Source organism: Hipposideros armiger, unplaced genomic scaffold, assembly GCF_001890085.2.
Source record: "Hipposideros armiger isolate ML-2016 unplaced genomic scaffold, ASM189008v1 scaffold_876, whole genome shotgun sequence".
Taxonomy (NCBI): Eukaryota; Metazoa; Chordata; class Mammalia; order Chiroptera; family Hipposideridae; genus Hipposideros; species Hipposideros armiger.
In genome coordinates this window covers 327166-351563 of record NW_017732226.1, presented here as the reverse complement: position 1 = coordinate 351563, position 24398 = coordinate 327166, and the positions used below count along the sequence as shown (strand labels likewise).

General features: G+C 32.2%; 1 protein-coding gene across 1 annotated transcript in view; it reads left to right on the top strand.

Annotated features, from left to right (window-relative positions):
- PCDH15 (protocadherin related 15) overlaps positions 1–24398 on the top strand; it is a gene marked incomplete at its 5' end in the record, with an annotated part of 518446 nt that overhangs the window by 211173 nt on the left and 282875 nt on the right. Inside the window, 2 exon segments of the mRNA XM_019629964.1 lie at positions 12227–12335; positions 23775–23887. Of these exon segments, the coding sequence (XP_019485509.1) occupies positions 12227–12335; positions 23775–23887 (222 nt within the window).

Below are 24398 nucleotides of genomic sequence, written 5' to 3'. Positions count from 1 at the left end.
AAGCAACGTCCTCCACAACTAGACTGAAGAACAAAAAATGACAGCAACTTGTCTGTTCCCCTTCCCCCAATTCCCCAGCACTGTTCCCATCCCCCGAGTTCTGCAATAAAAAAATCTAAAAAAAAAATTCACTAGATGTTTAATATATATGTAATTAATATATTATATATTAATGTTAATATTATTATTAATATTATATTAATAATAATTAAATAATTTGTATTTAATTAATAAAATAGTTTAGTGATGTTCTTGACAACGCCTCATTAGGCAGTAGCTTGTAGAAAGGAATATATAGGGCTCAAATATCTAAATAATGCTATTTTTCCTCTACAGTTTAGGCACTCACATCCAACAAAATCCCAAGTATGGATCGTTCTACTCTTAATAATAAATGTTCTACACCAAATATATCCATCTTCATAGAAGCATCTGATCATGAGATTCTTTCTGACTGAATTTTGAGTTTCCATTGTATTTCCAAATTCACAATAACATTGTTAACAGTAGAGTTTTAAAACAAGGAGGAACAATACAGAAGTTAAATGCTGCTATATTACATAGTTCATATTTGTAGCAAAGTTCAGAAATTATTCTATAAATGACATTCTAAAAATGTCATTATATATAGCAAAAGAATATATTTTGGGGAACAGTTATTATATGGTCTATGCTCTACATTATATAGAACTATAAGTCAATAAAAAATGCGGTCCACTGCTGTTACAGATTTCTCAAAATTCTCATTATTTATGAAGCATCTACTTGTACCAGGCAATATGCTTAATGAAAAAGAATATTATTAGTATTAGTATTAGAAGTAGTATTTGAATATGCTGACAGTAAAGGCTTCTTTGTGTTCATTCTGATATTATGTGACATATCAAAAAGATGTAGGAAAATTGTGAAAACTTCAATATTCTCATATAGCATAAAGACTGAATCAATATCTGAAAATTAATATAAAAACACTGAATTAATTCCATTCATGTTTCCCTATCTTTTTTCAAAATTTCCAGCTATAAATTATGAATTTAATTTATTTTTTTCTTCAGTAAATCCAACTCCTAGTAAAATTGATTACCAGCCATTTTTTTTCCTTAAATTTTGTCTCTTCCTTTGGATTTTCCTGTCAGCTCTATCATGCTATAATTATTTTAGTCTCAAATAAAAGAGGTGTTAGATAAAACAATGTTTCCATCTGTGAATAAGATGGACACTTTGAGGGAAAGCCTTCTCCTCTAACTTGTTCAGATGAAGGATAATTGTTCATTCCTCCCCATCCTCATGGCTTTATTCTTTAACTTGCATTAGACTATTTCTCAGGACACTCACATTCTCATTTCATCAGAGTGTATTATAGAGCAGAGCAGTCCAGAGGAAAGCATGCTGCCACCAGAGCTTAAACACAAGCTCTGAAACTGTGCTCCAAAACTTACATGTTAGTTACATGAATGCTAATCTTTCTGAAATTTAGCATTCCAAGTGTATAACAGTAACATTAGTTTATATCAATTAATACCATATCCATTTAATCACAGAGTTTTTCTCAACTTAAAAAAAAAAGTAACGTTTTTGAAGTCCCTTGCAATGACAGACCCAGGTTAATATTCAATAATTATTGATGGTTAAATGTCTAATTATTCTATTTAGGTATAAACTTATTTCTGATTTAGAATATAAATACATTGAAGAGAAGGACCATTACTATTTATTTCATCATTAATGCCTTACTTGGTGTCTTACACAGTGTAAATATTCAAATATTGTTTACTCAATAAGAAAACAAGATTTTGGCTATTGAATGATAGCTGGCTATTGAATAAGCTCTGGTGGCAGCATGCTTTTCCCTGGACTGCTCTGCTTTATAATACACTCTGATGAAAACGTGAAGTCTAACGCAAGTTTAAGAATAAAACCATGAGGATGGAGAGGGATGAGCAATTATGCTTCTATTCTGGAAAATATAGAGAAGGCTTTCCCTCAAAGTGTCCGTCTTATTCATAGATAAAAAGATTATTTTATCTAACACCCCTTTTATCTTGTCATGTTCTTGTTCATGAGACTAGAGTAAGAAAGTCTGGATTGAAATGGCAGATAGTTTTTGGGTACTTTTGGGTACCTGCTTTACCTTTATCCATGGCCTTGCTGAAATACAAAAAAAAAAAAAAAGATGAAAAGTTGCATCAACGTTGAAAACAAAGAATCTAAGTCAGATTTTTGCCAAGACTAGTGTAGGATCACTGCAGTCTTGAAAGAGAGAGTGAGAAAGAGTACAGGCAGGATAAACATAAATCTTGAGGTCCCTACCACAGAAAAATGGGAAATTAACAATCACAAAGGCATCAGTCATCCACCTAATATACTGTTCAAACATACTTGAATCCCTTGACAAATTCTACAGCATTCGAGGAGAACAGTCTTTATTCAGGATAAAGAAAAAAAAAATATTTAAGAAAATTTATTAGAAAAAAGCAAATTGAAAAAGTTGAGATTCTAGTAAAAACTCAATAAAAAAGAACATGTAAAACATGAGATTAAAGGTGAAAAAAGATACTGATAGAGAAGAAAACTGGAATAATAAAATTAAAGAGATTGAACACAGAAAATATAGGACTGAAGAATGCAATATTGTTAATTGCTACTAATAATAGATACTTATTTAGAACTTGCTAGGAGGATTTCAATAGGTATTTACAGGCATTTCTTCAGTTAATTACCAACCTGTTAGTAAAGAAGGTGATATCACTCTTTTTATTTCGTGGAACAGCAGAGGGTGAAGCTCACTGAAGCTAGTAACTTAAAGCCAAGGCTCAGCCTGCATCTTCCTACTTAACAAAATAATACTCCTATCATTTCACAGTACATGTAATGGAGTTACATGTTTGAAAATTCTTCCAGATTATAGAGAAATTGGAAAAGGGAACAAAACAATAATGACCAGATGGCCAAATAAAAACATAATTGATTTGTGTTGATTAGGAAACCAGGTAAAGCGAGCAAGTTCAATAACAAAGATAAAGTAGAAAGACAAAAAAAGTTTAGGGTTTTACAAAGCATTTATGTTTGATTACTGAAAGTATGCAAAGTATGAAACACAGTAAAGGTAAAGAAACTAATACTTAAAAAAAATCATGATATGCTAGGTTTATTTCAAGACAAAAACAAATTTCTACAAGACAGTTAAAGACAAAGGATAAAAAAAAAAATATATTAGGTAGAACTCAGATTTCTGCTCCATAAAAATCAAAGTTAGCAGACCATGGAAGAAAGTTTGCAATCAGAGGAAATGTTTTTGAAAAGTAAACAAAAAATTCGGTCAAATTTTCATTTACTTATGAAGCAATAATATTCTTATATATGCAGGGACTCACATTTTCTTACTAAAAAAATATTCAAGGACATATGTCAGTTGACCATTGAGTAAAAATAAAGAACATTAAAATAATTAAATCATGATATAAATATTTAGACAGGGACATTAAAACCAATAAAACAAAATAAAATCTAAACATAAATGAATAAAACTTTAATCTATATCTTTACCTATACCTATATCTATCTATATATTTGTAACTGAATTCAGGTATCTAAAATAATTCTTAAAGAAAATGTAGTATAAAAATAGTAATGTGGTTTTCTATTCTCAAATTTTATTAACTAGGGCAGCATTTTGTGGGGTGCATGTGTATGTACATGCATTTTTGGAGTTACAAAGGTAGAAGTGTGACAAATCAGCGACATTAACAAATGCAATTAGTTGGTATTTTCTTGTTTGTCATTCCATCATCTTTATCACCACAAATTTTTGTGGCTGATTTTCTATAAATCCAGAATATTTAGAACTTAAGTCCTTATTTTAAGTCATTGCATGTCTTTCCAATATCTAGTTTACACACACAAACACAGACACAGACACAGACACACACACACACACACACACACACACACACACACACACACAAACCCCTAAACTTCATAGGTCTTATAAAAGAAAATTTGAATTTCTATTTTAAATCATTGTAGACATGGGAAAATTAAGATTTTGCAGACAGTATAATAGAATATAATAGAAACATAAGATCATTAAGTCTTCAAAGGAGATTAAATTTTATACACATGTACATTTAAGACAGAGAACCAGAGGGAAAGCAAAGAGTTTATCAAGCTAGTTTTAGTTCTGTTAACAATGAAAAAAAAATATTTAAAGTTCAGCAACAGTTTAGAGAATATTAGATTGATCATTAAATTTTAAATGTTGAAACCATAATACCTGAAAGTAAATATCAGCATTTATGTAACTTTCAAGTGGTGAAAAATTATCTAAGCAGATATCAAAAGAAGAAAAGGGGATATATCTGAGTACATAAAATGCCAAGTTCCTAGAAGTCAAAAGCAAACATTTAAAGACAAACAACAAACAAAAAATATTTGTATGGCTAATGACAAATGTTGATTTCTGTGCTATGTATGTATGTCATGGAAATAACATTATAAATTGTGAAAATTAGAAAATAAAATAGGTAAAGTAAATGAACAGAAGAAACACAGATAAACATATCAAATAAATTATGCTAACAACCAAAGGAATATAAAATTAAACCTTATACTTGTTTATCGATACCCAGACATATATCACCCTTAGTATCAACAATTATGTGCTGTTATAAAATACACACTATGGAGGAAGAAATACATTATTATCATCTTTCTGGAGAACTATCTGGCAATTTGTACAAAAGAGTTCAAGATGTCCTCATTGATCTAGAAATTCTACATCCAGGAATCTAAACTATGAATATAATTAAGAGCACAGCAAAATAGCAAATACATTATATATTTTGCTAAGACAATATAAGAAACTTAAATGTACAACTATAGATCCTAACTTATAACATTAGTGGAATTTGCACATTAGTGAAAAATGCATTTTTAAAGCATATATATTGGCTTAGAACGTTGGTTATAATATAATGTGAGGTAAAAATAATCAACCAAATTTATATAATATATGCAAAGTGGTGAAATTTCACATGTGTAGTTAGGTAGATGTGTGATATATATATATATGATAACTACTGAAAGAAATACCTTAAAATATTAATAATGGCCATCCCTGAGTTGTAGGATTTTAAATATTTTTCTTTGCATTTCTCTATACTTACAAGATATTCTAGGATGATTTTTTAATGAGAAAAACAAAAATTAATACTTTTGTTATTTACCTATAGAAGTTGTCCATTGCCAACTGTGTGAAAATTAAACTGAACTGTTTTTAAGGCACGTTAATGATGCTCCTCAAAATATTCATAGATTCTATCTATTATCTATCTATCTATCATCTATCTATTATCTCCTTTATCTTTACCAGTCTTATCTTGCATGCATGAATCAAAATTTGCTTTATTCAAACTGCACATGAATATATTAAGGTTTTTTAAAAAGTATGTTGAAGAAGAGAAGTGCCTAAGTGTAAAGAACACAAAAATAATGTCAGCAATTTAATAATAAATAACTAATAAATTCAATAATTTAGATGTTTATATAGTTTGCTAAATTTTGAATCAATTATCAGTGCTAAAATATATTTATAGTTGATGATGAAGCTTTTACATTTTAGCACAATTATTCTCTTTGTAAATACTATAAGATTATCTAACTGGATTAAAATACAGAGCACAAATCTAAGCAATGAGGAGTCTATTATTACATAAATAGAAAGGCGGACATTAGGACATTAGGGAATTAGGAATTATAATAATTGAAGATAATATCCAAGTTTGGCTTCTATGCCAGGGATGTGTGTTCCTATAGACTCAGTCCACCTTTCCAGGGTTCTCACTGAATATATTCTTCTTGGGTTTTCCACTATAACAAGGCAAAACTTTCTATAGGCAACTCTTGAAGACTGCTATCATGTCTATAAATTTAATTTAAAATACTTTAGCAACAGTGTATGTTACTCATATGAGACATCACTCAAATGCTGAGTTGAAGGACTATTAAAATTTAAACAGTGCTTCTGTTTCTGTATCTCAACCAAGGCTGAAGGGTTTACTGATCAAATCCACTAAATGTCAAATATGGGTTTTTCTTTTTTAAATTTACTGCCCCATTGATTTGTATGATAAATGATCGATATTAGTTCCCACTGGTGAAATGGAAACTTGTTTAAGATATAAGAATAGCCTAAAATTATTTTAAAGACAGCCTAGCCGTGTATAAAGCAGATTTAAGAACCACATGAATTATATGCCCTTTTATCTTTAGGGATGATAGCCTAGGCTGCATACTGTAGTTCTATGGACCGTGACTCCTTTTGTCTGATGCTAGCTAAAATCGTGACAGTATCCTACCTCTGAAATCTAAGGGTTTTTCTTGAATGTACCTTTTATGCAAGGTAATAGCTTAAGCCCCTAAAAGAATAAAGAACTGGGACTTCCTTAGAAACTACAGAATAACTTTCTTAATCTCCTCCTGTGATTGCTTGCTAATACATTTTTATTACATGTGTATCAGAATTCAGAGTGGAACTCACTTTCAATCTGGTAGTGAGGTTATAGAAGGAGTCACCATCCTTGCTCACCTCCACACTCTTAATTGTCTACTGTTATCTTCTCAGGAGAATTCAACATTTGAGCATGAAAACATCTGTCTTAGATAAATTCAAAAGAAAAAGCACCTTTCCAAAACAGTTTGTGAACATGAAGCATACATACATCCTGAGTAAAATAATCCTGGGTTTTATAATCATAGAATCCACAGTATTTCTATATTTCTTAACAATATTTCTTAATAATATTTTTGTTATTGTTTAATGGTTTCTGTGATTATCTTCATAAGATGAATCTGTTTGTGTGTACCTATGTCATTTTAGGGATAAAGCACAATTTCTAAATATGTCAGGGAATTTAACTCTGATGGTTCAAATGGCATGCAATGCAAATCTGTTATCCTTTGTATGTTTAATATGCATTTGTTTGAACAGAATTCAGGAGACATGACTCCTTCTTCTCCAATATAAAGGAGACTACCAAGAAAGCAGATTTGCTTTAGAGCCAAAGTACCAAAGAACTGTACAGGTGTGTGTGTGTGTGTGTGTGTGTGTGTGTGTGTGTGTGTGTGTGTGTGTGTGGAACGTGACTCCTGGAATTCAACTTGATTAAAACTATATGTTGAAAAATATCAAGCACTAGGCTATGGGTTATAAACACAATTAAGATAATTATCTGCTCACAATACAATAAAGCTTTATGTAAAGAGGTAATTATAGCAATTATACCATGATGGAGGAACAGTTTGATCCTTTCTGTAAGTTACACAAGCATATCTGAGCCATGGGTAAATTTCTCATTTCTTCAGCATATCCTTTCTCTAGTAGTCCAGACAGAAAAATTAAAAGCTAAGAGAAATAAGGGGGACAGGAGAGGAATAAGGAATAGTAAATACTATCCACTTGAAGAGAATCTGTTCTTCAAATGAAATGCATCTCTGAATTGTTGGACTTTTCACAAGAACTGCAGATATTGTTCTGGCAATAACCACCACTGGATGATTTTCTTAGTAGTGGGTACAATAATGTCTACTTGAGAGTAGTGATCTGTTACCAGATTGGATATGTCAACAGAATACAAATTGACAAAAGTGTACTAAGTACATACTTTATTTATGTATTTAAGGTTTATGCCAAACCTTGTAAATGATGACATGCTCTTTCTGTACAATTCTTGCTTATTGGAAGGAATGATTTCCCTCTGGGTTTTTCTTGATTATATGTACACTCTTTCAATGCCTGGTTGTATCTACTATAGAGATTTTGGTGGAAAATTGAAAAAACAATACATGTTTTTTGTGTTGTTTCTTCTAATGAATATATATGCAATTTTCTCACTCAGATAAATGTTACTTACCTCTATGAAAAAATATTTTAAATATTTAATGGTATAATCCTAAACAAAACCCAGTATCCTTTAGTGTTATATGTAATCATGCACCCCTTAACAATGGGAATATGTTCTGAGAAATATGTCATTGGGTCGTTTTGTCACTGTATGAACATCATAGAGTGAACTTACAAAACCTAGATGGTGTAGCCTAGTACTGTAATTATGCATGCTATACCTTTAACTGATTGGCAGTACAGTAGGTTTGTTTACACCAGCATCTCCACCAACACATGAGTAATTGTAGGGCAAGCCCTCAAAGTAGGCTCTTCTTTTTCTAATGCAAGTGCTTGACTTAAGCTTTGATTGCCCAAGCGTCCACTTCAAAGCTGGGTATCTCTCAAATGAACACATTGCCAGACACAGGACTAGACAGAGTCAGGACAGGTCCCCCACTGAGGCTCTTTTGTTTTAAAGATGTTGGTTGATTTCAAAAACTGACCATTTGGGCTACTTGCTTTTTGTTTGCTTGTTTGTCTTTGTTTTTGTTGTTTTCCTTTGCCTGTGCTTAGAATTTTTTCTCTTATGTTTCTAATTCACCAATAAAAAGTGAGCCCCCCAAACACTAGCCTCCCTCACCCCAATAAAAGCAGAACCCTAGACCCCTGCACATGGATGCTCTCCCTTTACCTGTGGCCTTGCTGTGTGACCCTTGGCATGCCTCGTATGTTCTACAACTTGTAAGTAATAAACTCTTTTTTCTTCAGTTTCCTGATCATTATTGGTGAAGGGTGTCTTGCAATAGTAATAAATGCCCAAGGATCTGTCCACTGGCAATATTGTTTCCTTAAGGGGCTATGTCTGTGGAAGCTCCTTGGGCCCACGTGAGTACCCTCACACTTTTCTAGCCCATGGAATTACTGTTGATAGAATGAGAAGGCACAAAACAGTAATGCTTTGTACTATGACACTGTATCAACTACATCACTAGGCCATATCACTGTAATCTTATGGGACCACTATCTTACACGCAATCTGTTGTTGACTGTAACATTCTGTAGTGCATGACTCTATTACTAATGTTAAAAATTCTCATAATTTAAAGATCACAATCTATGTGGGAGGTAATCTTAGAAATCATATTTGAGAATTCATTCTCTTCAACTTTAAACCTAAGTTTTCTGAAAAACTCATAAATGGTAGCATAAGAAGAAACACTTTCTTGAAATTATTGCAGTTGCTGGTATTATAGGACAAGACAGAAGTTCAGTCCTAATAGGTTTTCAAGACAATACACTTCTCCCGATTTTCCATAAACTTATTGAAGCTTTTAAGGAGAGTTTTTTTTAATTTTATTTTATTGTCACTAGTTCTATGAATTTATTAACTAATTTACTGATTTATAATGTTAAAAATAGTACAAGTTATGGTAACTATGTAGTCAAACAGGAGTGAATGGATTTAAATAAGTATCTTTAGTCTCACTTAACTTCACTTCCAGAATCATTCTCCTGAGATAGTTACAGTTTTCTATTCTCGTTTTTTTTATTTTTCTGATAACTACCGATGTATTTCCAAATAACACTCTTGTTTCTTTTTATTTCTTCAGTTCTAATCATGTAATATATGAAACATGAGAGATTTAATTACCACTTCTCCCTCCCTCTTGGTTTTGTTTGCTGTGTTATTTTTAGTTTTAATGTTTATATAACTTTAAATAATATGATTAAATTCCATTGTTCATTCCAACACCTTTAGATAGAAGAGAAAGATGATTTAAAGCTACATGACTAAAACTAACACTGCTTATAAGTTGGTCACAGAGCAGTGCCACAGAAATAACAGTGAAGGTGATTGGCAAGGATGTCCTCTGCATGGCCTGTGCACAATTAGCATTCTAACAGAAGAGCTCAGATTCAATATTTTAAAATTCTATGTAAGTAATTAAGTTATTTTAAAAAGCTAACTTCCATTTAGGAACCCTTGTTATATTTTCCTACCATGGAAGATAGGATGGGATTGCAGGCAATCCTGAGATTTATGAATTACTCTCAAGGTCTGAGTATAGCCACACTTTGGAAAAAGCCACCACAGATTTGATGAGTTGAACCAGTCAGCTGTAAGCTGACTTTGGCTGATACAATCAGATTCTTTTGAGAAATTACTAAAAAGAGCTGATCAGTTCTTAACTCCTACATTCAAACACATGTACTTCGGAGAGCCTCAGATTTGTTCAATTTACAGAGAAATAGAGGCATTACACAGGAGTCAACTGACCATTGGGAAGGTGCATGTGTGTTTGGGGTAGGGATAGGAAGGTGGGAAGGATAGGGAGAGAAGGTGGGGGGTAGAGGAGAGAGTGAAATGGAGAGGAAGAAGGGCAGAACAGGTAGTAGGGGAAAGAGTTTAGGAAGACATTGTGTTATGTGAGAAGAACAGTAGTTATCTGGATTTAATGGAGTGATTTTGATATTGATTTGACATTATCATAGCTCCAAATCCACATTTAAATAAATGAATAGAACATTATAAAGTTATCCTTGCCTGGAGCTCTTTATTTTTAGGATAATACTGATAGCATTTAGACAACTGAGAGGCCGTTAGAGATTATGAACTCAACAAAGCCACTAAAATGTATATGAGCACCAAAGTATTTGTCAGTTATGATCTCTAATTATTCTAACTTCATAATTTAATGTAACTTAGTCATACATTTATAGTTTTATATATATATATATATATATATATATATATATATACACACACACAAAGCTATACAATTAAGTTCATGAACCTTCCACCATATAAGTGCACAGTGGAAAGTTCATGAACTTAGTTGTCTGACTTTTTCATATGTATATCATAATGATAATATAACTTAATAACATAATTTAATCAAAATTAAATATTGTAAAAAAGTGGTTTAATGTTGGTACTCGTTTTTTTTTTTTAGCTGAGCCATCTTGCCACCTGTTGGCAGCTCCGCAGCAACTCAGCTCAAGCTGGAAATATAACCACTGTTGCTCAGAGCTTGCATTGCACTCTTGAGCAAGCTCTTAACCAACTGAGCCACTCGGCTGGCCCAATTGTCACTCTTTTTTTAAAGCATGCCAGCATTATATATTTCTGCGGCAATTAGAAACTACTGATTTTATATGTGTATATGACATGTTTCCAGGTTCTATTATTTGAGAAAAAAAATGAAAAAAACTGCAATAATCCCTTAGGATGTGAAATTGTCAGATATTGAGATCGACTTTATTTCCCTTTAGAATTACTACTTCGATATTTGTACTAAGGGTTGCAAAACTTAACAGCAGTATTGCCCAGACTATGTTCTAAGGGTGTAAGTTTAAGGAAATGTTAATGTGTGGTTCTAGAAAATGTGCTAATATTACCTATTTCTTAGATAATCATTATGTACATTAGCACACAAGTCTCTGAAAAGACCTACAGTTACAGAGCTTTTTAAAATTTTATTGTATACCATGTTTCCCAAGCCTATCTGTGCAGAGTTCACATTGTTTTCAGCATATCTATTATAATCTAGCACCTGGTTTAACAAACTATGTCCCATTCACCACTGTTTTTGTAAATAAAGTTATTGCAACAGAGTCATGCTCACTTGTGGCTTTCCCGTTACAGTGGCAGAGCTGAGTACCTGCAACAGAGATGCCTGACAAAGCTTAAACATATTTATTATCTGGTCCTTCATAGAAAACTGTTTGCCAATCTTGACAGCAGAGTAGAATACTACTGGACATCAAATTGGGAAACAGTGACTTACAGAAATGTGTTAAAACTTTAAACAGAATCTTTTTGCAGATAATTATAAATTAAATGTGCATATTTGCATGAAACATAATTAATTTTAACTCTATAAATTTTGCAGTGATGGAAATTAAAACATCAATTTTTGATGCATTTATTTAAATATAATTAATTTAAGAGAAATGTTAAAACATGATTTAGGAAGAAAATAATATAAATATTCTTACAAATAGTGTTTAAAGCCAAAGATAAAAACTATACTGACAGCCTTACATTTGATAAAATTAACTAGAGAAAAAAAGATTTATCGCTGCCTTTCTTCCTTGCTTTCCTTTTAGGAGAAATTTCTGTATAAAGTCCTAGGCATGTAATTACTATGTCTGTTTATTTTGACTTGGAGGACAACTTGTTCCCTCTTCAGATTCAAAATTACTACCCTAATATATTGTAGAAACCTAAGTTTAACTGCTGCCTCAGTTGTTAAGTAGCTGTCCAAGCTGTAATATCTGAGTGTCAATTTTTCATCAGGTATTAGTAATGAAGCTGAACTACACTCTGAATTTTTTTTCCAGGAAGAACTGAACCCCATCATTGTTACCCCACCAATCGAAGCCATTGATCAGGACCGGAATATTCAGCCACCATCAGATAGACCGGGCATCCTCTATTCCATCCTTGTTGGTTTGTATCTGCTAACATTTTACATTCTCAGTTATCATTCTAAAATAATGTAAAAAACAAAAAACAAACAAAAAAAACTTGTCTTAAAGCAGAGTAAACACCTTTAATAACAAATATTTTTTGAAATGATTGTTATTTTTAAGTATAATTGAATTTAAAAATAACTTTTTGTCTCAGAATTAGTTTCAGTAGAATGTGTAAAACAGCAAATAGAAAAACTTGTATTGAAGAAGCAAAACAACTTTGAAAAATAGGAAATTAATCTACCTATTGGTAGTTTTCTCATCATGTTATAAAGAATGCTCTAAGAAAAAAAATGAAAACTCAATTGAAAACTTAGACAGTTTGCGCTTCGAGTATTTTATCATTGGTGGGTACAATTACGTAATTCTGAAAATATATGACTTAATTAAATAAGGGCATTTAGAGCCATATGGGAAAAAGAGAAAGATCATAATTAGCCCAAGGGCACATAATACATTATACCCTTGGCTAATTTTTCTTTCAAAAATTGCACAGAAGCTGTCTTAATCCATCCTTGTGTATGTACTGCTAATTACACCAAAAGCAAAAATGATGAGAATTTGATTATGCTACCCAAATTGCTTTTTCCCCCCTCAAATTGCTTTTGCTAAAATATGGATGTTGCTGTTTTACAAGGTTTTTAGTCTCTAGAGAGACAGATGCATGTGAGACAGAATATACATTTCTTAATGGAGTTCTTTTTGAAGTGTGCTTGAAAATAACTATTTAGTGGAATTCAACATTTCCTTCAACCCCTTCCTATACCCATGCCTCCAACCTGTGTGTATACACACATTGTAACAACACAATAGCTTATAGACAATAGACAGATTAAAAATATGATACTATAGTCGACTAGAGATGCTATCTGTAAAGAAAATTCAAGTAATTCTGTTTCAAGCCACTGGTCTCTAGAACTACACATATATCATCAACCAGTTGCTGCGATTAGACTATTAATTATTTAAAAAACCCTGTGAACCTAAGCATAAGGGTCTTTTAAGTCTATAGGGGCCTTCACATAGATACAAGGAAATAGGCATTTTTCATTTAATTAACTGAAGGCTTCATTGTATGTCAATCACTGTTAGATGCTGTAGATACAAATATGGAGATAAATGTTCTATGTTAGAGAGGGATAGAATCCATGGCAAGAAACATGTCAAAAAATAAATCAAAACACATAGTTCTAAACATTGTAAATTAAGTATGAGCCGCATATCATGAGGGTTCTTGGGAGGACAGTGCTTGGATTTCTAAGAGAGGTGCTTAGGAAGAGTTATTTTAGCAGAAAGACTACAATTTCCAGATAGAAAATGGGAGAGAAACGACCCAGACCATGATGCAGCATGTGCAAAGTCCCATGAGTGAAATTTAAAGATAGTCTTGCGGAGGCATGAAACTCAGAGTGGGCTGGTATCAACTGACACTCATAAATTTCTTTCACTTTTAAAAATTACATTTATTCCTTCTTTCAATAAACAAATAACTACTCTATGGAGCAAAACAGATTCCTCACTTTGTAGAGTTCGTTTTCTGGCAGCAGAGACAGGTGATAAAAAAAGTAATACAATTAATTAATTAATTAATTAATTAATGTGTTACAAAACATCGATGGTGGTCACGCTATGAAAAAAAAATAGCCTGGATGAGTGGGAATGGGAATACAGAGGTGTTGCAATATAAGTTGCAGCATTAAATATAATGCTCAGGATATGCCTCGTTGAAAAGGCGAAGTCTGAGCTAAGTCTTGCAGAATTAAAGTAGTTTGCCATGCTGATCTCTGAGGTGAGGGTTTCTGGGCAGAGATAAAAGCTGGAGCGTGCCATGTGGGTTTGAGTAACACCGAGGAGGCCAGTCGCACTGGAAAAGGAGTGAGGGGGAAGTAGAAAAAGGGCTTGAGAAATCAGAGCGGCCAGAAAACACGGAGTCTTGTATATGATTATTCTACTTCGCTTTTTACTCTGAGTGAAATGAGGATCCCTTACAGGAATCAGAGCAGAAAATTGACATAATGACGTTAAGTTTCATCAGCCTCTGACTATAGAATGGTGGGTAGTCCTAAAGAATAGATACAACCTCTAACACTAACTTTGCTTTCACAGGTATGTTAAATAAAATTATATCCTTTCATAGGATTTATATTTCTAGAAGGCAGGGCATTGTTGGGGTTGAGGACATAGCTTCTGGATTTGTACTATCCATGTTCAAATCCTGACTGTAACACTTGCCAGTCATATAACGTTCGGCAAGTTACTAACCTCTCTGTCTCAGATTGTTTCTCTTTAAAATAGATTTGATCAAAATTAATCTTTCTATAAAAGGGTTTTGAGGATTTAATCTAATAATGTGTGTAATAGTGTCCAGAAAAAAGTTAATGCTCAAATAATGTTAGTTGATGTTTTAATTACCATGAAAAATAAAGCATGTTTCTTAAGTCATACTATACTAGTAAAAATAGAAGTGTGTGTGTGTATGTACACACACACACACACAAACACACACACACACAGCTTATAATTGCATCCTTTTCCACATTATGCCCTTTCAAACACCATGTAACCTTGCACATAGTCTATTAGGAGCTTTTCCTCATGACTTTCTATTCTCCAGTATTTTGGTTTTAATTTTAAATAAACTCCACCAAACTGCAAGTTGTTTCCTTCTTTTCCTTTTTGGATTTTTTTGGGTTTACTCTTTTACCAGGAACGTATTGCTAACTAATAAGGTGGAGTATTGTGGATTATTATTATTATTATTATCCTTTAGGCATGAGAGAAGTTTGATTCTATGGCCCACATTATTGGGAAATGTTTCTTTCATTGTACAGGTCATATTTACTGAATATCAACATTGTTCATATTTTTATGGCTTTTCCTCAAAATTGTTCCAGAATATTATTCATTACCAAACACATTGAACTCCTTTTCTTTTCCCTCATAAGGATCACATAGTGCAGAATGGTAAGCCACAAAAACTGGAACTCGCAAAAGTAGATTTCCCTAAAAATGAGAGTATACACTGAATTCAAAGATTAATATGTTATCTATAGTAATATAGAATAAGTTATCTATAGAGATTGATAGAGTATATATTACTAAAGGCATAAGCTGAAATGCTTTTACAAAGAGCCTCCAAAACACAGTGATTTAAATCACATACACTAGAAACGGTTTCTTTCTCAAGTAACAGCCCAAAAGTTTATGGGCCTGGGTTTGTGGGAAAGATTTACCACACCGACACTTGATTTGCTCTGTTGCTCCAGTCAGTGTCACAGCCAGTGGGAAAAAAATGAAGTCGAGGGCAAGTACCTTCGTGGAAATGAACCAATATATTTTTTTAAACCTGAAAACAATGGAAGTTGGAGAAACTTAAGGGAAGCTATAGAGACAGTAGGTAGTGTTTTAGTGATCTGTTGCTGTACAATAAACCACTCAAAAGCAAAAGATTGGTGACCTGAAATGGCTACAGTTTATTATCTCTCATGTTCCTATGGGTTTCTTGGGATCAACTGAGCAGTTCTGCTTTATTTACATGGTGTAGTTGAGGTTATGCAAATGTTTGCATTCAGCTGGGGACTTGCCAGGGATAGACATCCAAGATGGTCACATGGCCCTTCTCTCCAATTGCCCTAGCCTTGTTCAGTAGTCTTCTCAACAGCATTTGTTGTTGGCTTCCATAAAGGTAAAAATGAAAGTTACCAGTCTTAAAACTTGGTCTTGAAACTGGAACCACATCATTTCCACTATCAACTATTGGTCAAAGCAAGCACAAGTCTAGCTCAGATTCAAGGAGAGGGAAAACAGATGGCTTCTTAATGGGAAGCAAAAATCTGTAGCCATTTCTGATCTACTTCAGGTAATTATGTTAGCTTAAGATAGTTACATTTTAGATTAAAGACATAACTTTTTGATCCTTCATCCCATGACTTAAAAATAAGTTTGAGTAAACACTCTAATACTTAAAAATTATACATGCATTAGTGTTGTTAAAATTTCAATGCTCAATAATTGCATAGAGCATTGATTATTATTTATTGAATACAAATCCACATGTCAAATAATTCTATTGTCTTACATTTTTCAGTATGACTTTATTTCAGGCCTGCTTGAATCTTCATTATTTGACCTAGTAACATGACTTATTAAGCCCTTGTACTAGGAGGGTGGGAAGTTAGTGCCCCGCCATTTTCTTGGTGTTCATTTTTGCATGCATCATCAGGGTTATCTTTAATCTCAGGTTGATCTGAAGAAATATTTTCCATTAATTTACTGATTTTTTTTTTGTGAGTATTCATATGGGGAAAAGTGAATACTTCAAAATACAAGTCAATGTAACTGGCCGGATACAAAGCAAAATCCACTGCAATGCATTGAAAGCAAACAGGGGAGTGTGTATGTGTCAACCCTGCCACACTGTATTATTGCCATGCCTCCCACAAGATTCCTTGCCAGTGTCCCTACAAAAATACCAATAGCAGCCAAGTGTCAGTCTAAATATTAATATTTATTAAGCTTCTTTTTTGTATTATTTTTGGAAGAACTAAATATAAAACTAAAGTTTTAATGGGGTGGTAGTTACATGGGTCTATACAATTGCTCAAAAACATTGGAGCTTATCTGTACATTTTATTGTATGCAAATTGTGCCACTAAATATTAAATAGACGTTTGATGTTATTTTCCTGTATCCCACTTTGGGGATGACTGCAGTAAACAATAGGTAAAATTGTGTCTAGGTAATTGAGAGATTAAAATGGAACTTTAGAAATGTACTCCAGTGATTATAAGTGAAAGGCATGTCAGAACATTTAGGAGGTTATCACAGTGGTGCAAGCATTAAAGAACAAGGCTCTGAATAAGAGAGTATGCCTATACAAAAGAGACACGTAGGAGCGAGTAGCAATGATGTGGGCAAGGATGAATCACGTGGACAATGTATGGAGAATTCTTTGATAGGTATTTAGGGATTTTTCCTAATTAAAAAAATGATAGTTTTAGCAAAACTTTAGTTCCATTTTTTTGTACTTGTTTTTGTATTTAAATTACAGGTATAAACATTTCATCTGCCTTAAGTGGTGATTCTAAAACTTCAGAGAACATAAGAATCACCTGAGATTATCCAAAGTGTATATTCCTGACCTTCCTTTTCAGAGATTCTCACTCAGAACATTTGGGATAGGTTCTTCGCCTTTCTGATGCATGTACACAAAAAACTACAGTACTGCCATAGAAGTAGTGCCATAAAAATGCATGACAAAAACAACCCGGGCAAATCTTTGTAGAGTTTTCCTAAGTTGAGAAATCCAATTCCTAAATTGTCTACTATCGATATGGTACATTTTTTGAGAAAATTAAAAGAGAATTTGAGGGTTTTCTGTTTGTTTTTTGCTTTGTTTTGAAAGGAGGATTACAGGCTTGTTGGCAACATTTTGGATAAGAAAATGGAGTTTATTATTCATCAGAAATAGTTTAAACAGAAGATTGCAAAGGGAATGGATTTAGACCTGAGGTGATATGGAAAATGCAGAATTGCAACAAAGGGAGTTTACTGTTTTCAGTTAGAATTGTCAAAGATGCACGAAGAAAATGGAATAGCTTAAAGGAAAAAATGATAAAACTAATGGGAGAGCATAACAAGAAATTAGAGGTAATATCTATCATAGATTTTAACCTAGGGATAATTTGTTACAAAAAGAAATGTGCTTTTAAAGCATAGAGGAAACATGGTTAAGATTATTGACAAAATTTTAGTATGTAAGAGGGGTAACAGGTGAATTGACTACTAGGATAGTGAACTTGTAATACCTTTAACTCCAAAATCAAAATCAAGACAAAAGCTAGATGGGAAAAACCCAGAGCTTTGGAAGTATTTTGGAAAAAGCAATGTTTTTAGATGAATTATGTATTGTTTCATTAAATGGAATGAATATCACATTTTTAAATGAGAATTTAAGTGAATCTCTCGGGCCCTTAAACTTAGATATGTGCTCCTGTTCTTTGACATTTTATACTTCAGTAGTAGCCTGGCATTTGCAAGGAACTCAGCATTCAGAGGTCTCGTGAAGGTTTTCATTGAAAATCAAATGGAGATTATATATGATAGTTGTTTTTGTTCTACTAAAGGAAATTATTGGTGTATTCATCAATGAATTTGACTGAGACTAAACATAAGTTCCTATTTGTCCCCAATTTTAAAATTTGTGGAGTAGCCTTAAATTTCCATAAGTTAGTGGCAATTTTTCTATGACAAGAATCCAGTTTTCAACACTGAGAACAATAGAATTAGGATACTACATACTTATTTATTGCACATAAACATCTTAGAATAACAACAATATGATTATTATAGACAGCTTAATGTCTTTTGTAATTTCTTTTGTTCTTAGGCTATATTGCACTAAGATGTGACATCAAGTTACTATCTTTTAAAGTAATCTGGGACACTTATTTTCTCTTTGTTTTTATGTCACAAACTGAATAAACATTTAGATTCATTGTTTTATTTTTTTTATTTTTTTGAGATGTCTTCAAATTTAATGTTTTATAATAATGTATAATATTTATGTGGCTCCAAAATAAAAGACAGTCGTATAATTAATTAAATCTACCTTTTAATGCCTATCTCTTCATTCTCATGTGTAACAATTTGTTTAATGTTATAGTTTATCTTTACATATTTACATATATATATATATTTCCTTTTATTTGTATATGCATATTTGTGTTCTTAAAAGTTAGCATACTGTATGCACTTTTCTCCAAATTTCTTTCTCTCAGTATATTTGAAGACATCTCTATAGTAATGGGTAAAGATGCTCACCATTTTTATATTTGAATTATATGCACTTGAAGCTGCATCACCATTTATTAAACCAGACCACTATTTATGTATATTAGGTGATTACCTATCTTATATTATTATTATAATGCAAAACATTTCTTAGAAGTGAAATTTCTGCGTCAAAAAGTAAATACTTTATTGATTTTTCCAATTTTTTATTGTAGTAAAATACACATACATAAAATTTACCATATTAACCATTTTTAAGTGTACATTTCAGCGGTATTAAATACATTCATAATGTTGTGTCCAGTATGCTTCTAATATTATAAAACTGAAACTCTATACTCATTAAATAATTCCTTATTTTCTCCTTCCCTACAAACACTGGTAATCACCATCCTACAGTCTGTCTCTATAATTTTGACTACTCTAAGTACATAATATAAGTGGAATAATGAAATATTTGTCTATTGATGACTGACTTAACTAAGCATAATGTCCTCAAGTTTTATCCATATTGTAGCATATGTCAGCCTTTCACTTTCAATCCATTTGCATGAAGATTTAAAGTGAGTTTCTTGTAGATAGCATATAGTTAGTTGGTTTACTTTTTTTATTCATTCTCCAATCTTTCTCTTTGATTGGAGAGTTTAGTTCATTTACATTTAAAGTAATTACTAATAAGGAGACACTTTTTTCATTTTCCCTTTTGTTTTCCATATATTTTAAAGCTTTTTTATTCCTCATTTTCTGCATTACAGTTTTCTGTGTTTTACTGATTTTTTGTAGTGAAGTGTCCAGATTTCTTTCTTATTACCTTTTGTGTATATTCTATAACTATTTTTGTCATCTTCACCTTAGGGATTACATTTGACATTCTAAAGTTATAGCACTTTAACTTGAATATATACCAGCTTAACCTCAATAATATACCAAAAGTCTCAGCTCCGTTATAGATCAACCCTCACCCTTTTCAGTCATTGATGTTACAAAATTACACATTTATACATTGTTTGCCTGAAAACATACATTAATAATTTTTAAAATTGTATTAGTATCTTAAATTATGTAGAAAACGAAGTGGGGATAGAAACCATTGTTACTATAATCCTAACTTTTATAATTGCACATGCATTTAACTTTACTGAGATCTTTATTCCTTCGTACTGTATCAAGTTCCGTTCATTTCAACCAGCAGGATTCTCTTAAGCATTTCTTACAGGAAGGGTCTTAGTGGTAATAAACTCCCTCAGCTTCTGTTTATCTGGCAATGTCTTAATTTCTCTGATACTCTTAAAGGACAGCTTTGCTACATATAGGATTATTTTTAACAGTTTTTGTTTTATTTGTTTTAGTACTTTGAATATATAGATCCACTGTCTTTGGGCCTTCAAAGTTTCTGATAGAAAAATGATGAGCCACTTATCTCTAGCTGCTTTCAAGATTCACTTTTGTCTTTGTCTTTTGAGATTGATTATAATGCATCTTAGTGTGAGTCTCTTTGAGTTAATCTAATGTGGATTTCATTGAGTTCATCAGATGCTTATATTTATATCTTTCATCAAACTTGGGAATTTCTCAGCCACTATTTTTTAAAATATTCTTTCTGCCCCTTTCTCTCTCCCTTATCCTTCTGGGACTCTAATAATGTGTATATTGGTTGGCTTAATAGTGTCCACTATGTCCATTTGTCACTGTTTCCTTTTGTTCAATCATTTTTTTTTCTTACTGTTTCTCAGACTCAATAATTGCCATTGTTCTATCTTTGAGGTCATTGATTCTTCCTTTTGCCTGCTCAACTCTGCCTTTGAATCTCTGTAGTAAATTTTTCATTTCAATTCTTATACTTCTCAGCTCCAGAATTTCTTTATAGTTTCTTTTTCGGTTTTCTCTTTATTGATACTTCTGTTTTGTTCATACATGATTTTATTGACTTTTTCTATGCCTTTCTTTTGTTCTTTGAGCATCTTAAAGACAGTTGTTTTAAAGCCTTTGTCTAAGAGATATTTAACTAGGGTAGTTTCAGTTTATTTATTTATTTTTTTCTTTGAATGGACATACTTTCCTGTTTATTTGTATCCCTTGCATTTTCTTTGTTGTTGTTGTTCTTATTTTTAGTGTTGAAAACTGCACGTTTGAATCTAATAACATGATAACTCTGAAAATCATATTCCCCCACTTCATCAGGTATTGCTGTTTAATTTTTTTAATTTTTGTTTATTTTTTATTGTAGTAAACTTTAAAAAAAATAGTTTACAGGTGTAAACTTAAGGTCCTCTCAAGAATTTTCTGAGCCTGTGCTTTCCCCTGGGTACTCACAGTGACTGTCTAATCCAACACCTCCCTCATATACAGTTGTTTTTCAATATTATAATCTTTAATTTCTAGCTTCCAAAGGGGAAAAAAAAGAGAAAAATTAAGGACCACAAAAAAAGGATGCTGGCTCTTTAAGTACCTTGGAACTCACTTTATTCTGAGGGGCGTGGGGCTTGCAACAATACAGGGAGGTACAGACAGCAATGGCTGCTGGCACTCTATGAACAGAAGCAGCAAGCACTTGTGAGAGTGCAGATCACTGATATTTAGAAGGCAGGATCCTTTTTGCCAGGTCCTGACTAAGCAGTGCGCAAGCTGCTCCAGGAACATGTAAACTATTTCCTGCCAAGGGGCTCAGGGGTGGAGGATGGCTAACTTCTACTGTGCTGAGAGCTGTAATTGACAGAATGTAATCACAATTTACTGTCCAACCCTTCCCCTGAAAGTTATAAGACTTGAGTAGACTCCAGAGTTTAAATAAATACATCAGACAGATTCCACTGTTGTAATTGTTATCTAGGTAAAGAGATAGATTCCTGGTTTCTCCTATACTTCCCAGAATCCCCCAATACTAATGTGATTTTGGTAGATTATGATAAATTCTCCATCAGAAGTTTTGTAACACTCTTTTAATAACACCAGAAATGCCTGAAAGTTTGTGTTTTCTCACAGGCTCACCAATAGAATGTGGTATCCACCTTAGACCACTGCTAATCCAATAGTAAGAAATGGAATTTCAGTGTGGTTTTAATTTCAATTTTCCATTTTTGTGTCCAAAGGTGGACATCTTGGTACCTACATGGTCAAGTGTCATTTGCCTTTCTCTTTCTGTGAACTACCTGTTCATTCTGTAGCCTACACTCTTTTTCTTTTTTTAATGTATTGTTGATATTTTTCTTTTCTTTTCTTTTGTGTCTTGCCATGTAATTTTGTAATGTCATCAAATTTGTCTCTCTTTTCACTTACTGCTTCTTGATTTTGAGTCACAGTTAGGAAAGCTATGTTGACCCTCACATTAGAGTAGAATTCATCTGTGTTTTCATCTATTACTAGTACTTACATGTTTTATTGTTTATTGTGCATAAATAGCTTCTCTATTTTGGGTTTTCTCTAGTATATAGATGAAGAATGGATGCAATTTTATCATTTTTATATGGCCCTCCTATTAAGTAACTGCTCCTATTCAAAAGTCCAATCCCTCCTACTCTTTGGAGATGACTCCTTTACCATATGCTAGATTTTCTTGTGGGATTTTGACTATTTCTGGATTGTCAAGTCTATTTTACTGGTGTAATTTTTTCTCCCACTCCCCTTACATAGAATTTCTCTTTTTGTCTCAGAGTTAAAACAAAGGAGTAGTACCAATAAACTCATTTTTTGATATGTTTGGCTTATAGCAAACTAGACTTTAAGGCATGTTTTGTGTTACATTGTCCCTTTGACCTTGGACAAGTTATTTTATATCTCAACTCTCTCAAATCCTTCTCTGTAAAATGGGAATAATTTACAGAGTTTTTGATGATTACTTGTATAAAGCATTTAGCACAGAGTAGGCTTCAATAATTGGAAGCTGTGTGATTTTATTCTGTGGTTATTGTTTGGCCAAATGCATATACTCTACAGTTATAGGGTTTGGCATTTATTTTTCTTCACTTTTGGAAAATAATGTCACAGTATACAAAGGAAGATGACAATGGAAGGAAATTTCTGCAAGAAGTGTTTTCAACCCACTAAAATTTAAGAAATATCCTCTCTAGACATTGAAAGTATCATCAAAATATTTTATGTAATTTTTAAAAATATTTTCATTTACTATAGTTGATATAGTTTGTTTGATATTTATCTTAAGAAAAATATTTGCTCAGCTGGAACAGAATATGCTCATTTTAATTTCCAATCATCTTGATATTTGGTACAAATTACTAGTCATTGTTTATTACAAGATATGTTGAAAGACCATTCAGGCTATAATTGAAATTTATGCACCATTAAAATACAATTTTAGAATTCAAAATTTGCTCTCCCTACACATAATAGTTCTTTTCATGTGATGAAGTTTCAAATAATTTAAGAGCCGTTAATAAAAGTTACGTGGAAAATCATGCAAACAAGACATATTTTCCATCCCTTTACTCGTAAACTAATTAATTATATACCACATTTGCATCTGCTTTCCCTAGACTGCATAATTTTGAACTTAATTTGCTAATGAAATTGTGATTTTGTTTCTCAGTTAATGAAGGGAAATAGATATAGCAGATTCACATATTACTTATTGTTCTCAATTGCATGCTGAAACCTTAATGTCTTTCAGGGACTCCTGAGGATTACCCACGATTCTTCCATATGCATCCCAGGACTGCAGAACTCAGTCTCCTGGAGCCAGTAAACAGAGACTTTCACCAGAAATTTGATTTGGTTATTAAGGTAAATTAAACTAATTTCTTATTTCCTTGTGATTATAAACTGATAGAGAAACCTATAGAGGCACCCGTAGACATTTTAATAATATAAAAATTAAAAATAATTTGGATAGCAATTAACCAATTTTTTTTAAAAGTGTGAAGTGCAGTAGTTTTAATACATTGTTGGTGTTCTTTAAAATAAACTTTTATATTACAATGTGATTCAAACACTGAATATATTTATATGTAATAAATGCCCCGGTCAAATATATCTAATTATCCATTCTATAATTTATTACATCTTCTAACATTTAATTTTATTTTTACTGAAAGGAATTCATTTTTATCCAATGAACATATTTAAATGTGCATGGATGGATTTATATTTTTTACTTTAATAATGTATTGTTTTTTAAATGTCACTGCTCTTTCTAACAAAAAGAGAAAAGATCTCGCTTGTCTAGAAATTTTTTTATTATATATCTCTCTTCTTTTTTTTATAATTTTGAAAGATGATCCTAGATTGGAAAGTT